General features: G+C 46.2%; 1 protein-coding gene across 5 annotated transcripts in view; it reads left to right on the top strand.

Moving 5' to 3' along the window:
- Positions 1-16061, top strand: part of SMYD2 (SET and MYND domain containing 2) — a 93859-nt gene continuing 77798 nt past the window's right edge. For 3 of the 5 annotated variants that reach the window (XM_067029779.1, XM_067029775.1, XM_067029770.1), the window contains exon 1: positions 1-499. In XM_067029779.1, coding sequence (XP_066885880.1) covers positions 327-499 — 173 coding nt within the window. In that variant the 5' untranslated portion in view covers positions 1-326. The remainder of the gene's footprint in view (positions 500-16061) is intronic. The other 2 variants (XM_059041756.2, XM_067029783.1) reach the window with 2 other exon arrangements.

Raw genomic sequence — 16061 nt, 5'->3', positions numbered from 1 at the left:
ACCCTCCTTCCAGGAGCCGCCTGGGACGCAGATCCTGGCGGCTGCCACACCGGAAGCGGCTCCGGGCGCGTGCGGGGCGGCAGCCGAGGGTCCCGCACGCGGGGCGGGGCCGCCCGGCAAGTCCCCCGCCTCCCGGGGGCGCGCGAGGACCGGGCGGGGCCGCCGTCCCTTCCGGGGAGCAGTGGCTGCCGCCGCGTCCGCCGGGCAGCTTCCCACCCCGCCCCCCCGTGGCTCTGGGTGACGCTTCTCCAATAACAGCTCGCGGGGAGCCGTAGCTGGGGGCTCCGCCGGCGCCGGGGACCCTCCGCGCCAGCCCGGCCGCCGGCATGAGGGCCGAGGGCGACGGCGGTCTGGAGCGATTCTGCAGCCCCGGCAAGGGCCGGGGGCTGCGGGCCCTGCAGCCCTTCCAGGTGGGGGACTTGCTCTTCTCCTGCCCGGCCTACGCCTACGTGCTCACGGTCAACGAGCGGGGCAACCACTGCGAGTTTTGCTTCGCCAGGTAGGGCAGTGCGGGGCGGCGGCGGCGGCGGCGGCGACGGGCGGGCGGGCGGGAGACTGGGGCGCCACACGGACAGGCGGGCGCACCGCGGCGGGAGGAAGTGCGTGCGGCCCGCGGGGTCCTAGCGCCGGCGGCTCGCGTGGGAGGGGGCGGGCTGCGCCCTTGAACCCCGGACCGGCTGTGCCAAGTGCGTTAGGAAAGACCAGCCAAGTTCTCGTCGCACGTCCTGCACGGCATGTTTTCCGACACGCTCCCGCGGGATGTGCAAACTGGCGAGGTGCAGGGTGCTGCCCTCACACGTGGGCTTGGGGCCAGGCTTGCTCCCAGCGCTGGCACGCACTGCCCACTCGGAGCGTTGCCAGCGGGGTCCCAGGTTCGCGCAGCCACAGCCTGTCACCTTTAACTTGTGCTTCCTGCGATGTGTTCTGTGCCCCACAGTCTCTTCTGCCGCAGACTTGCCGTGTTTCCTTCAAGGAACTTAATGACACTTAATATTTCATGTAAAGTACATGGCTCCTCTTCTTTCTTGTCACCCTCTGCATTTGGTATTTGGAGAGAAGCCAGAGGAGTACTGTCCACACACCCGTGGTTCAGAGGGGCTGCACAGGTGGGACGTATCTAGCCCTGGTTTGGGATTGGGAAAACATGGCTGCTGGGGGATGAGGCAAAACGTATGGCTGGAATTGGTATTTAATTGTAGCATATCATGTATGTGTGTATATGTGTATATCTTCACAGACACCAACACATAATTATATCTTCAAGCCTTATGATAGTTTCAGACCTGAAAGTCACGTTAGAAATCGTAAATGCGACACTCTTTCCATTTTACAGGGGAGAAAACTAATGCCCAGAGAGGAAGTGTCACTGTGTATGTATAGTCACACCTATAGTTAAGAAAATGAAGTCTGGTGTCTTCAGTTCTCCCCATTTCCTACCTAGTTAAGTGCTCAATAAAATTACTGAGGCAGGAAGCATGGCATTGGAGTTAAGTTTGTACAGGGCCTTCCAGGACCCTGCTTTACTTTCTTTGAACCACAGTTTCTTCATCTTTGAAGTGGAGATTCCTGGGCTAGATTAAGCCCACCTGAGGTCCTGCGGGTACCTTTGGAACACAGGTCTCAAGTCCAACACACGCTGAAGTACTCAATCTCCGAGACATGTTCCTCTCATTCCACGGTAAGACAGAGCAAAAGAAGGGACAAAAGCTAAATACTATAGTAGTCTTGTCCAGACTCCCTGCCAGAGCTGTCTTCCGCTTGGGGGGACCTGGAAAGGAACTAGACACAGAATCATGCCGTGGGCAGCTTAAGGGCTGTATGTGATGTGGCTCTTTGAATTGGTGAGCCAAGAGCTAAAGGGTCATGGCACCACTTTGCGACGTTTGAGTGAAGTGAGCATTGGGTTTTCCCAAAGTTAAAAAGGCTGCTGTGTCTGGTCCCTTGATCTTCTGAGCCTTGCTGTGGCTCAGAGTCTGAAGCAGTGTGGGTGTCTGGAGTGGCAGGAGCAAAGCAAGGTCACCCAGCACAGAAGGGGCCTCCCTCCATCAGGGATCCTGGTGATTCCTGGGGTCCATCGTGGGAGAGAAGACTGCCGTACCAGGCACATAGTAGGTGCTCAGATGGTAGTTATCTGACCACTCCTCCAGTGAAATAAAGATCAAATCCAGCTGGGTTCTCAGTGGAGAAGCAGAGCTGAGAGATTCTTCTCTTTTGCTGTGAGCCTCCAAACTCTATCTGTTACACACACCCCCGACCTTAGAACAGGAAGGTACGGTCAGGTGCAACTTGGCAAATCACCGTGCCATATGGGACAGTGTTTGCCTTTGTTTTCCCTTTTTCTGAATGACATTCATCAGTGTCACTGTTGCCTTAGATCCCTCACCAGGGCTACCCTCTGCATTGGGGTGGGACTGCTGCACCTCCCCTGGCTTTTCTCTGGCTTAGGTGAACTTCTGTCAGCAACCACAGCTCCTTTCCTCTCTTTCCCCAAGGACTCATTTGAAATCAACTAAAATAACACACAAGAAATGATGACATCATGATACCTGTGAAATTAGAAATATATTTGTACTCCACTCTGGTTTCCATTAAATACGATTAGTTTGGAATTAGTGGCTAGATTATTCTCATAGATTTAGCACCATTTCCTCTGTCAACTGTCTGTATAGACCGAGGACAAATTATTCTGTCTAGCTGTACTAGAGGAAAGCATATATGTCCCCACGATTCCCCCAGGAGGTCGGAGCAGAATTCTCAAATACTGAAGCATACAGGGCAAAATCCATGACTTCCCCTCCCCTCCCATAAAAAGAAGACTACACCTTATCGTTTCTTGTGCCAGAAGTTGAAAGTAAATAACGTTGCTTAAGACAAATGAGCCACTACAGATCTTCCCTATCATATTAATTGTATCAGGATTTGACTTATTTTGAAGGAAAATAAGTGATTTTTTTCAGGAATAAGTATGTTATATAAGTTGAAAAATAATAGGAATTGTGGAGTGGGATTCTTACTGTCAGGGCAATGTAGACAAAAGTTTGTATTTGTATCACATTTACTCAGGGTGACACTTGGGAAGATGTGTATCTTGCCTCAGCTGCTAGAAGGCAGCCCCTAAAAATATAAATGTCTTCCAGTTGGGAGCTGAGCTCATCAGACCTCTCAGATGCGTTTTATGTACACCCCCCCCACACACACACATTGGCCTGGCCAACATTTTGTGGCACATTTTTTACATTATATTTCACTTGGTCTTTGACATCTTTTAACACTTGCTAGTATTTGTCTCAGAAAGGAAAAAATCTGTAACCCTGGGTTCCATCTGAATATTCACTCTGTGTGCAGTTACTCAGGAGGGCGGATGTACCTCTCTTGATCTTTCATTCTCTTGGCTCATGGGTCATTTCAAGGCAGGAATATTGTCTTTTTTGTCTGTCCGTTCAGCATATCGGGGTAAAGTAGGAAGGCCCACTTCATCTCCTTGGACTAGAGCTGTTGGAACCTGGTTTCAGGAAATTTATATTCTGTCTGGCTCAGTCAGAGTGGTTGACTTAAATATTAAAATGTTTGCACGATCAAAATACTGTGATTGAGATGGCCTATTTCAGCAGTTACACAGGTGTAAGTTCCCCCCGATTTTTTTTCTGTAGCAGCATTCTCTTCCCCACTGTTTTACCAAACTGAAGTCATCTTTAGTTGATCTTAAGCAGTATTAAGAGATGTGAAGCCTTGATCCTGTTCTTAAGGTTCTCTGAAAGAGCCCTGGGCCTGAAGCTGCTTTCAGAAGGGGGTGTCATCCCCGGGGCTGCTGTCATTCTGCTTATTCCGAGAACGTTCTCTGAGACTTGGAGAGTCTCTGAGGAGAGAAAGGGCTTCAAATCGTTCTCAAGTTATCTTGTTCTCTGAATGAAAAATTGGACACACATGCTCCAATAAAGAATTGCCTCCATCTTTTTACATGTATTTTTAAGGAATGGGTAGGAAGATTAAAATACACAGACAACAGATTTCCTCTAAAAAGTTACATTAAAGAATATAAAGTTAAGCCATCTGTGTAGGAGGTAATGAGGCATTGGGTTGCCATTTTCAACATTTCAGTATTTCAAGTTTTTACAAAGGAGGGACTTTGGGGCCAGATTGACTGGGTTTGAACTCTGGCTTCATCCCTTCCTGATGGTTTTTCTTGAGGCAAATTATTTAACCTCTCTGAACTCCCAGGTTCCTTTATCTGTAAACTGTGCACATTAACACCCACCTACTGAGCTGGTCCTGAAACAGTGAAGTCAAGGGCCTAGCACGGCCCAGACACTTCGGGAGCTGTCAGAACTGGCCCCGTGTCTCGCTTGTACGGACGTGTTTGATAAGCTCTCTTGGCTAAATGTTAAATAGTGTGATAACGTAGTCTCACTTCAGGGACATTTTTTTATGGTGGTGGCATTGGGGTGGGGAAAACTGGGAAGGAGATACTGTACCTTGTTGGCCAGTGGAGTCATCATTCAGATGGCATGTTGACCCGGAGTTAAAAGTGGCAGTTCTCAACCTCGGGTCCCCCAGCATAATAATGGGTGTCTGGGATCAATTTTCAGTATTTTTCGAAACCTGACAGAAGTGATATGATTAGCCTACACAGATAAAGCTTTTTGAAAAAAATGAGGCTCGTGTAGCTCCAAAGTGCTTAGATACTTTAATACTCTTTTACCGTGGGATTAAACAAATGTTTGAAAAGAGAAATGGAGGAAACCAGAATTTTCCACCTAGCAAGGATACCATGGCTCCTCTCTGCTCTTTGCTTCCAGCATGATTCTTTCAGCTGTGGCAAGGAGCTGTCCTGCAAGACTTCAGATGTGCCGAGTGCCAGAACACGCACATTTTTCATACGCGGGAGCATAATTTCTGTTGTAGCTTATCAGGGCTCAGTGACCAAGCTGCACATTTGGAAACGATATGAGATGAAAGAGACAGAACGGCAGCAGGATATCCTGAAGTGAAATTCAAACCCTGGTGAGTTAAAACCACCATCTAACACCTTTCCCTCCCAAAAGCAATTGCACAAAATCCTCTCACAAAAATTTGAAGATCCCATATAAAATGACATTCCTTTAAATCGTGTTGCTCTTTGCAGCTAGCTCATAAAGCATTTCCAGATACATTCTTAATTTGATCCTCCCAAGGATGGCTTGTGTAGAGAAGACCTTATCCCATTTTATGTAGGGAGTAACTGAGGGCTGGAAAGGTTGTTTCCTTGAATTTCACATTTTGGGGGTCAGATATTGACTGAGCGCGTCCTAGGGCCAGCCTCTGTGTCCTTCATGGAGGGAACCATGTCTTCCTATCCTGAGTGTTGTTTTCCTTCCCTGCCCCTTTTGACCTGAATCTACCGTGTGGTTCACACCTGGACACCAGGACTTAATTCACTTCTGATTTCTCAAGTGAATGCAATTTTTATCACCTCTTTGCTTTTGCTTCCCCTTCCCCCAAGAGATAATTCAACAGATTAATGCCTTGTTTCTAAAAGTTCAACAAATAAATTGATTCAGCTGTCTTGTATCTTGTGCTGCTTTGGGTTCAGAGATTTTTTTTTATTCCAATGCTTTGGAATTTGCATAACGGCTACATATATTCTTCTGTATTATCCACTATTACCTGATAAAATGTAAAAAGAAATACAAGGCTCTGGTCCTTTTGTGGGTTTGGGACATTTTTCAATATGCTCGAGTTATTTAAGACGAGTTTACCATCTTAGTCTTTATAGCTACGTATAAAGAGTTTGTTTCTTTGCCCTCTGGTAGGGCAATATGAGAGTATAAACCCCCTGTCCTTTTTTTTCCCTTAAACATACCCAGTCTTCAGAACGCTACTCCGTGCAAGGTTAAATGGGCATGGTTTGGAAACAGAATTCATGGTGCAGCTGTGCTAAGAGACCCCAGGATGATATTCCTGTAGGACAAGCATATGGCACACTATCTGTCAGAAGATTCTTTAAAAGATCCTCAGAAATGTCTTAAATTCCTTTGGGAAGATTCAGGCCTGTAGCTCGGCAGCAGCTGGTCTTCAGGAGAACTCAGAACGGGTGAGAACCTGGGACAGTGAAGTTGTCTGTTACAGAACTTGAAATAGAAAAATGCAAAGAAAGTTTCTACTTGATTTTGGTGTTTGAGACGTACCTCTTCTGCCTGAGGTTATTATCCCCTTTCTTCGTGTTGTCAATATAAAGAAAATATGAAATAATTACAATTTTAAGCCACTTTATTTCTGCTTCCCAAGGAGGCAATCAATAATTACAGATATCCCTTATGTAATTGGAGTCACCAATAATAACTGAGGTCACTCCCACCGTACACACACCTTGTTTTCTGAAACGTCAGATGTGGAGTAATCACATTTCTCAGTTCAAGGCACGCTTTCATCTGATCTGTGTAAGGACAATTGGACTGAAATGAATTTCTCCTCTGTTATTGATTCTGCATTCCCATTTCTTGTTCTCTCACAGACAGCCCCTCTCTGGGTTTGCCTACTCGTCTTTGCACCTGTGAGTATATATGTCCTGATCGCCTCCAGGGAACTAGACAGACATGGAACAGGCCACCCTGATTGTACTTGACCAGGTGCAGACTTTGCACCGTCCTTTGGTCAGCCTGGCGGCTAGGTGGTTTCTGGAGAAGTCCTCTTGCCCTGGAGAGGGGCCAGCTCTGGCACTAGAGGTCTCTCTGTCCCCTCTCAAGGGATTCGCAATATTAGCCTCTGTACACCACCACCACTCTCCCGCTCACATCCCCAACCCTTGCATCTCTGGATTTCTAGCAAATCTGTGGTAGTTTAGGGGTGCAGCCCTCCAGCGGGGAATTGACTGAAGTAACTGCCTTTTCAGGGGCTGAACCCTTGACCTTGGCCTCATTAGCACAGGCGCTCTAACCAGCCACAAAGCCACACACCTCACTTTGTGTAACTTCTGCTGACTCTGTTCCTACCACCCTCTGAGGCCTCCTTTTCAATTGCAAAGGCGTTCACACCAACACAATAGAACAGAAGGAAACCAGATCTCTTCTAGACTTCTCTGAAGGCCAGAAATATGCAATTTAGCAGGAAAATAATACCAAAACGTCTTGAGGGTTCAGGAAACAACTTATCTTTCTAGTCCATGCACTTGCTGAGAATCCAGCTGTGTGTCTCAGATTTTTCTTCAATCAAAAATTTAAAAATACTATGGAACTCCCCGTGCCAATTTATTAACATAAAATCTAGGGACAAAGTGGAAGGTGTCAGATGATTGAGTGGAAGTATGGCATGTACGTTATTAACATGGATTGGGGTTTGCTTTTTAAAGAGGGAGAATCCGTAAGTGCTTATCTTTGGCAAGTTTATGTAGTCCCTAGAAACCAACATAAATGCTTGCTGTGACAGCTGAGACACCAGCGTGTATCAGCAAGTGCACTGTGATGAACAAGGCGTCTCAGAGCCCCGGGAATCTGCGGTCACCATGGGGGAGAGGAAAACTAATGGCGACTCGCTTACCAAGAAGCGAACTTCACACTGAGGCCTGAAGACATAGGCATATCCTGGGGGGAGAGGTGGAAAGAAACTGGCCGACCGACAAGATGCAGTTTTTCCTCCGAGTCAAGTAAAATCTCAAGGATTTTATATCCAGGTACTTGAAAGGAGTTATGTTGCCATCTGTGGCGAAATGAAAAGATCTTGGACAGGAGGAGCTTTTTCTCTTCAGTCTGTGAGGAGCAGGAAAGGCTCTTCAAGGGATATGGGCCCTGGGCTCACATCTTGTTGATTTTCCTCACCACAGCAGTGTTTGTGTAGGAAGCACCCTTGTGCAATCTGGAAAATGTCTTATCTGTCAGTTGCACAAATCTGTAGCAGAGTGATGATGGCTGTTCCTGGTGATAGCTTCACATGTTCTTAAAACCTCAACCGTAAGAGACATTTAATTATGAGCAGATGGTAAACTCCCTGAGAGCAGGGATTCTGTTTTTAATGTATTCAGCAAATATTTATATTTATGGAGCCCTCGCTGAGTTCTGAATCCCTAGGAAACAACTGTGCAAAAAAAGGAACACCCGCCCTCCACAGAGCTTATATTCCAGCAGGTTTGATCCATCTTTATAAACCCACTGTCGACTGAAAAAAAGCACAACATGAGAGTTGTGAGTTAAGTTTTACTGGGGGCAGAATGAGGACTGTAGCCCAGGAGACAGCCTCTCAGAGAGCTCTGAGGCACTGCTCTTAGCAGGTGGGGTGTGACGAGGTCAGTGTATATGCGATTTTGGCGAAGGGGCGTACATGCAGTCAAGCACACATTTTGGCAGAAGGTTCCCGCCAGTCTCAGGAAGGTTGCTGCTCGTCACGACAAGCAGATGTCTCTGTTCATCATTTCAGTGCTTTTCTGGATATGAGAAGGTGTCAGAAATTGGGCTCATAAAATCTTCTGAAAATTTCTAACTATCTGAAGGCCTGTTCTGCCAGTTCTTTCCAGAGCACAGAGCGCCTCATTCCTGATCTCCCCCCTGAACTCCTTTCGGGGGTGTCGAAGGTCAACGACTGCAGTGGCTAGTGACTTCATCCTTGTAGAGGCAGATGGCAGGTGACAGTTTTTAGTAGTGCCTTGAACTTTGTCATTTTAGCAGATTTTTTGTTAAAGGCAGTAAGGTTTGGGGTTGAGTGTTTTTCTTTTATGGAACACTGATAATGTATGTCATAAAGAAAACTCTTAGAAAGACGTTTAACCACACACGCTGGTTCATGACTTATGCAAACTAAGGGAGGGCTTTGATCAGATAATAGTTTGGTCTAATTGTGGCATCCCTGCACTGTGTTAAAATAGCAGCACTTTGGGTAGACATTGTTCAGAAGTTGATGAAATTTAGTCTACTCATACACCTGAATAAATATTTCTAAATACTACTTTAAAAAACAACCTTTAGGGTTTTCTCACCTTAAAAACTTTCAGGCTCCCAAAGTAGTAGAGATTTAGAAACAGTCTACTTATTTCACTCAATATTTAATTGATTTCGGCACGCGTCCAGGCCTTTCAAGACACCTAGCTGCTAAATATTTTCTAGGCACAGAGCGGGGAAAGCAGCCCACTGCCATCTTCTATTTCTGTGCGTCTTCAGAGAGTGGTGGTAGAGCTCCACTGTAGGGTCAGAGCTGCCTGCTGGCACGTTCCCAGGGCTGGGCATCTGGGTGATGTTTGGGTCCAGCTTGCTCTGCAGTGTTAGTTTCATTCCAGCAGCTCCAAACTGCTTATAGTGGTACATAGACACACACACACACACACACACACACACACACACACTCGCGTGTCTTTGCACCCATAGCACCTTGTGCATACTTCCTTCATCACACTCACTCCTTGACTGCAGGAACCAGGTCTTACTCAACTTTGTAGCCTAGCACTTAGCCTGAGGCCTGACGCCCCATAACCTCAGTAAATATTTATTAAATGAATAGTCTCATTTCTGCAACTTATTTTACTAGCGGTTCTTTGGACAGGTCTCATCACCTATTTATATATGTACATCACGTACCAATATATATACAGCTCTGCTTGTTCTTGGAAATGAATGCTTATCAATAACCACAGAACCCTTCATGGATCCCTGTTTCCTTCAGGACGAAATCTTGACTGCTCAAGTCCTCCGTATTCAGTGCCCCTCCCACCCTGTCTAGCATTATCCCTTGCTACTATTTCATTTAAACCCTAAACAAAATCTGAGTTGTCTTTGCAGTACCCCACAAAGGCGCTGTGTCATTCCTCCTTCTCCCCAATGTCTGCTTGAACCAGGAATGCTCCTCTGTGCATTATTCCCCTACTTACCCTCTGCCTTCTTCCCTGGTAAGGCCTTCTCCTCTAGGTCTGTTCATCCTGAACAGAGCCCAGCGCAAATCGCATTTTTTTTTCTTTTTCTGGCCGCACCGTGAGGCTTGTGGGATCTTAGTTTCTTGAGCAGGGATTGAACCTGGGCCACAGCAGTGAAAACGCCAAGCCGTAACCACTGGACCGCAGGGAACTCCCACATTGCGTCTCTTTTTATGAAGCTTCCTGTTCAATACTTCATCCCACAGTCTCTTCATTTTATTTAGTTAGTACTTTATATTTATTTGAGAGGAGTTTACTATTTATTTGTATCTGTTCAAACGATATATAAGTTTGAGTTACCAAGGTCCAGTCCAAAATTGGGGTAATTCACCTAAGTAAATTGACAATTCGATTTTTTATTGTTTGACTGTAGGAAAATGAAATGAAGAGGATGAGAGTGTCACCTCTTAAAATTCTTCTGTAACCAATTAAGGTGCACTTTCTTGCAAGATTTAGAGCAGGTCACATGTTTCTTGGGCCAGGAGTTAATACTCATGTTTGGCTGCAGAGGGCCTGACCATATTCTGGAACTTAGGTTTATCATTAGGTTATAAAGGTATTTTTACATCGTCTATTTCTACTCTGTGGCCAGAATGTTGAAGTGAGGGGTATTGTTAGCATTTTAAGCCTTTAAATAGTTACATTTGTATGACTTTGATTTTGTCCTTTTCCTTGATATTTAATCACCTAGGTGGTGTAGAACTTAGGGCAACAGCAGTCATAGGAGAATCTAGTATTGTGTTCGTTACAAAGTACTGCTGATAACTTCTGTCATTTATTGTACCATTGGAAGAAATGGTGGCTGTTGCTTATTGTCAGTTCCTATATGAGAGAACTCATTGGTTGGTTCTTTCCTTTTTCTTTTCTTCTTTAAATTGCATATTTATTTTTTCAGCTTTAAAAAAACTGTAGTAAAATATATATAAAACTTAAGCATTTTTAATGCTTTACAATCAGTGGTATTAAGTAAATTTGTGTAACCATCACCACCATCCATGTCCAGAATGTTTTCATCACCCCAGACAGAAATCTTCTATCCTCTACACATAACTTCCCGTCACCCCAACCCGAGGGGCCACTCTGAGCAGGGTCGCTCTGGAGGAAAGCCTCTCCTCAGGGCCCTGCCTTTCCCCAGGACCCGGTGCCCCACTCGGCTGGCACCTGCCAGACACAACACCAGAACGCAGCCCCCAGCGGCAGCCTCCTCCCTAGCATTTTCTCAGACTTAGAGCCAAGAACAAGGTAAGCAATTATGTGCTTCTTTAACCTCTTCTCTCAATACTGCACCTTCAGAATGAAAAAGTGAGGTGGACAGTTACATGTGATGTAGCATCCTTGATGGGATCCTGACACAGAAGAAACACGTGGGGGGAAAACTAAGAAACTCTGAAGGAACTATGGACTCTAGTTAATAATGTTCCAATATCATCAATGGTAGCAAATGTACGACTAATGTAAGATGTTAACAAGAAAGGAAATTGCGTGTGTGCGCGGGTGTGTGTGTATGTGGGGGGGCTGTAATGAGGGCACTCCATACTCTTAACTTCAGTAAATCTAGAACCGATTGATTGCTTGCCACGTTGCAGGGCGTGCGGGATCTTCGTTCCCGACCAGGGATCGAACCCGTGCCCTCTGCAGTGGAAGCTCAGAGTCTTAATCACTGGACTGCCAGGGAAGTCCCTAAAACTGTGTTTTTGTTTTTGTTTTTGTTTTCTTAATATGGTCTGTTAACAAAGAAAGTGAGGCAGGTCTGTTGTGATGATCTCATGTGTCCGAGAGCCCCTCCTCTTGAGGGCCAGACATACTAACGGGCGGTGGGTGGCTTAGGTTCTGGGGAAAAGGATCCGACGTGGCCGTGCCTAGACCGCCCAGGGGCAGGCCCCGTCCTGTACAGTGAAACTCACAGCTCTGGGCCTGTGGTTCCAGCATCTTAATTATGCTCCCAGAACACCACGGGCCTGTTAAGGTTTTCCAGACACTGGCGCTGATGATGGATACAGAGGGGACACGAGTGACGGGTGGGTCTCATGGACGGGGGCCGAGTCCCTTCTGGAGGCGCCGCACAGGCCCCCTTGGGGTGCAGGAGCCACCTGCCGGAAGGCCTGCGGGTTGAGCAGGTTGACACCTGGGTCCAACCCTGGCTCCTTCACTGCAGGCTGTGCGGCCTCAGCAAAGTCTCCCCGTCTACGACACGGACCCCACACGGCTGTTGGAAAGATCTAGGAAGACAACAAAAGTCAAGTGGTTCGCACCCAGAGGGTGCAGGCCCGCCACATACCCACTCTCTGCGGCTGGTCCTTGAAGTCAGCCGAGGAGAGGGGTGCTGCTCTGCTCGGCACGTGACCCATGGCCAGCTTTCTGGGTAGATGAACGGGGTGCCTGCTTCCCCGGGCCACTGCGTCCGGCCAGGCCTTCACCCCGCTGCTTACTTGGCAGGGCATTCCATGCACCCTGCCTCACCTAGGCCTGAGGCAACCCTGTCCCTCCGGCAACACTGTACCCACGTCACAGGCGAGGAAACTGAGGGCCAGATCACGTTTTAGGCGGGCTCTTTATTCAGCAAGTGTTCGAACTCGACTCGCCCGCGGCTGTGTGTGGAGGCCGAGACGGGCCGGCAGCCCGCGAGCTTCTGAGTTTAGGTCTCCCCGGCCCTTCGCAGCTGTTCAAAGACGCCGCCGTCACCTCGGTCAAGTGCCCGGGAGTTGGCTCGGTCACGTGCCCTGTGGCCCCTGTTTCTTTCCTTTTGACTTCCCAATCGGTAGGCATCAGAGGAGTCAAAGGCAAATTGCAAGGAAGTGTCATTCTCATCTCCCGCAAAATTTGATATAAAGAGTTTCAGAGGAGAATGTTAAATTTAAAAGAGCCTACATCTGTTCTTCTGGCAGGCTTCAACTGTTAGGGATTTTACAGGGCCTGCAAGATGAGGCTTGGTTGTAGGTGTTGTCCAGTGGCTGAAAAGAGTAATATAATGTTCACTGTTCGGTAGGGTCAGTAGTTCTCTGCTCTCTCCATAAGCCTCATGATTTTTTTTCTTTCTAAGGCAAAGGTAAATTTCATCTCAACTAGAGCCTGCCTTAAAACAAATCCTAATTTAGCATCCTCACCGTTTTTTCATTGCTGAGCCTGACTTTTCATGAATCAGTGATGTGGCGAGTCATGTCTACAGTATTTCTTTAGCTTTTACTGAGGAATAATTGACAAATATGATTGTCTGTATTTAAAGTGTACGATGTGATGAGGTTGTAGAGTAGAGGTTGTAGAGTGATTACTAAGATCAAGATAATCAACACATCCATCACCTCACCTAGGTAACTTCCTTTTGTGTGGCAAGAATGCTTAAGCTCAACTCTTAGCAACTTTCAAGCATACAATACTGTATTATTAACTGTAGTGACTTTGCCGGACAGTAGATCCTCAGACTTTATTCTTCCTACAACCGAAACTATACCCTTTGACCTGCGTCACCCCGTTTTCCCCCAGGGTCATCGTTTTATAACAAGGTCAACCATTCAGTGCTGACCACCAAGCCCAGCTTTCTCCTTGTAAATCGCAGCTCCTATTCCAGTATTGGGGAAAACCTATTAGTTGCTGCCTTACTGCCCTAAATATTTCTCGCCTCCCTGGAGGCCCTGGGCTCTAACTTTTAACAAGCCTCAGAACAAAGCCTGATGCCCAGGGGAAGGTTCAGCCCTGCTCTGGGAAGACGCTCCCACAGCAAGTGGTCCCATTTTCACTGTTACATTGTGGATTAAAGTGCTATGTGGAGCATCTTTCACCGTTAAACAAAAACCAGTACCCTGAGTATTATCCTTGTCCCCTGACCAGGGGTTCTGCCACAATTTCTCCAATTTTTATTTCTCTCAAATAGAAATTTGCTAGTGTAACCACTCTCTCTGGGTGGGAGGCTAACTTTGCTTCTGATTGTCTTATTTCAGCCTGTGGAGAAGTTACATTGGCCACTGGGGCTTTTTTCCTTTTCTCTTTTTCATTTGGCTAGGACCGCCTCTGTTCAACAGAGCCTACTTGTCATTTCTTCTGTCACCGTTAGTTAAAAGTAATTGTTATTGCAAACCCACTCCATGCCAGTATCGTTCTCTTTCATGGGGAAAACCCACCGAAACATTCATTTCAGTAGCAGAAAGGAGGGAGCTTGCAGGATCAAATCCTTTTGATCTCCACCAACAGCGCCTGTGGCAACGCGTTAACTAGCAGGAGTTGTTAATTACAACCCTAATTGTTGATCTTCGAGGCTTCCGAATTTTCAAAGCAAGAAAATTAATCACGGCGTGTGTCTCCTCCAGTAGAAAATGACAGGAGCGTGTCTTCTAAGTTCTGTCCCAGTCACTAATAATCAGATACTTGCATTTTCCTGTAACATTTCTTTCCTCCCTTTGTGGATAGAACCATTTCTTAAGTTCAAAGAGCCCTTCCATTCACAGCAGGGTAGGTGTTTGCCTGTAAAACAAAGGCTTTAGAAGCATAAATCCTCTAACTCTGAGTCTGAGTGACATTGTACTGAAGATATTTCAGGAGTTGAGGTAACTTAAAAAAAAAAAAAAAAAAAAAGAAGAATGAAGGCTAATTAAAATTCTACTAGTTGTAGGCTTCACGGGTTATTTTCTCATTTAATTTGCATAACAAACCTATGAGGTAGAAACTGTATCTTTACAGAGGAGGAAACAGGTTCAGAAAGGATTAATAATTTGCCCAAGATCACACAGCACCTCAAGCACCAGAAAGAAAAAAGGACTTGAGATAGGGAAGTAGGAAAAGTAACTCATCATTTTCATCCTACATTGTGAAGCGGGAATCAGGAGGAGGCAGAAAGAAAGCTTGAGCCTTCCTTTTTTAAAATTTGCACCTGGCTTCTAGAATATTTGCTTGTCATAGTTAGAAAATACGGTGTCTGCCACTTTATTCTGACCATCATCAAGGTAGCTAAACAACCTAATACATCCTGTGTGTGCCAGGCATTCTTAAGAAGAGTTACATTGTAAAGTCTGCATTGCAGAGAAGAATGCTTCGGCACTCTTCTTCGGCAAATTCAGCACCCAGAAACACTTAACCCAAATGGAAGACCATAGGTCTAGGCCAGTGGTTCTGCATTCTGGAAGCACGTTAGATCCGGGTAGTTCTCTAAAACTCCCAACACAGATCAGTCTGATGAGAACTGCTAGACACAACCCCACCCCCAGAAGGACACATGCAGCTGAGGTTGAGAGCCACTCCAAGAGGTTATGAGTGTGATTCACCAGGAACTTTCCTTCAGTTCCCTTCCTTTTCAGTTATGTCAACTTCATTCCTCCAAATGACCTTTATTAATCTTTTGTCTGAGGGCAGTTTTCTTTTCTTGGTTTTTGCAGTCTTTCCCCAAAGCTCCTGGACAATTCAGATCAGGTTACATTGCAAATGAAAGATTTACAGCTGTGTCTTCTGCAGGAACAGAGTTTATTCTAAAAGCCTGTATATTCCTACAGTGAAAATGGATCTCCCATATGAAGTTTCTCTCTGGCTAAACTTTGCAGTCAGCAATAGTCAGACTCTCACAGGAGCTCTCTCTTTCTCTCTCAAACACACACACAGTGCACGTGCCAGCTCAGCAAATATTAGTTTGGGTTTCAACCGTTAGACTTAATGAAACGTGTACATCTCTCCCTATGAAAAGCTATGGGAAAAACTGAAGCACATAATCAGGATAATTTAAACAGAGCTCCCATCCCTACCCCATTTCATTGAGAACTGCTATTACCAAATAGATCAAAGGAAATTCTTATGCTATTCACTCTCGGTAACTGGCTTAGCTTCTCTCCTTTTCTACTGTGAAGGCAGTTTGGCTCAGGAGAATCTTTGCTACGAAAATTCACATGTAGCCAGGTAGATGACTCCATAAGCATATATACGGTAAAATCTGCCTCTGAGCCAGGCAAGGCTTTATCTGTTGTTTGTGAGAGCTGCAGTGTTCTATCACCCAGTTCCCAGAGGACACAGTCCTGCTTGGACTGGCCCAGTGTCTGAGAAACACCTGGATTTAGCACACTGCAAGAGACAGAGGGACCTTCTTTGCACAGACCGAATACAAAATTAATCCTTATTTTATTCCAGTCTGCTTCAGGTGATATTGATTCCTCTGGAACAGTTGATTGAGAGACCCTCTGTGGGGATGCTCCCTCCCCAGATCTCATTTTCAGAAATG

The sequence above is a fragment of the Kogia breviceps genome, chromosome 1, assembly GCF_026419965.1.
Source record: "Kogia breviceps isolate mKogBre1 chromosome 1, mKogBre1 haplotype 1, whole genome shotgun sequence".
In the NCBI taxonomy this organism is placed as follows: domain Eukaryota; kingdom Metazoa; phylum Chordata; class Mammalia; order Artiodactyla; family Physeteridae; genus Kogia; species Kogia breviceps.
Note: the sequence above shows the minus strand (reverse complement) of the source record. Positions and strands in the feature narration are given on the sequence as shown.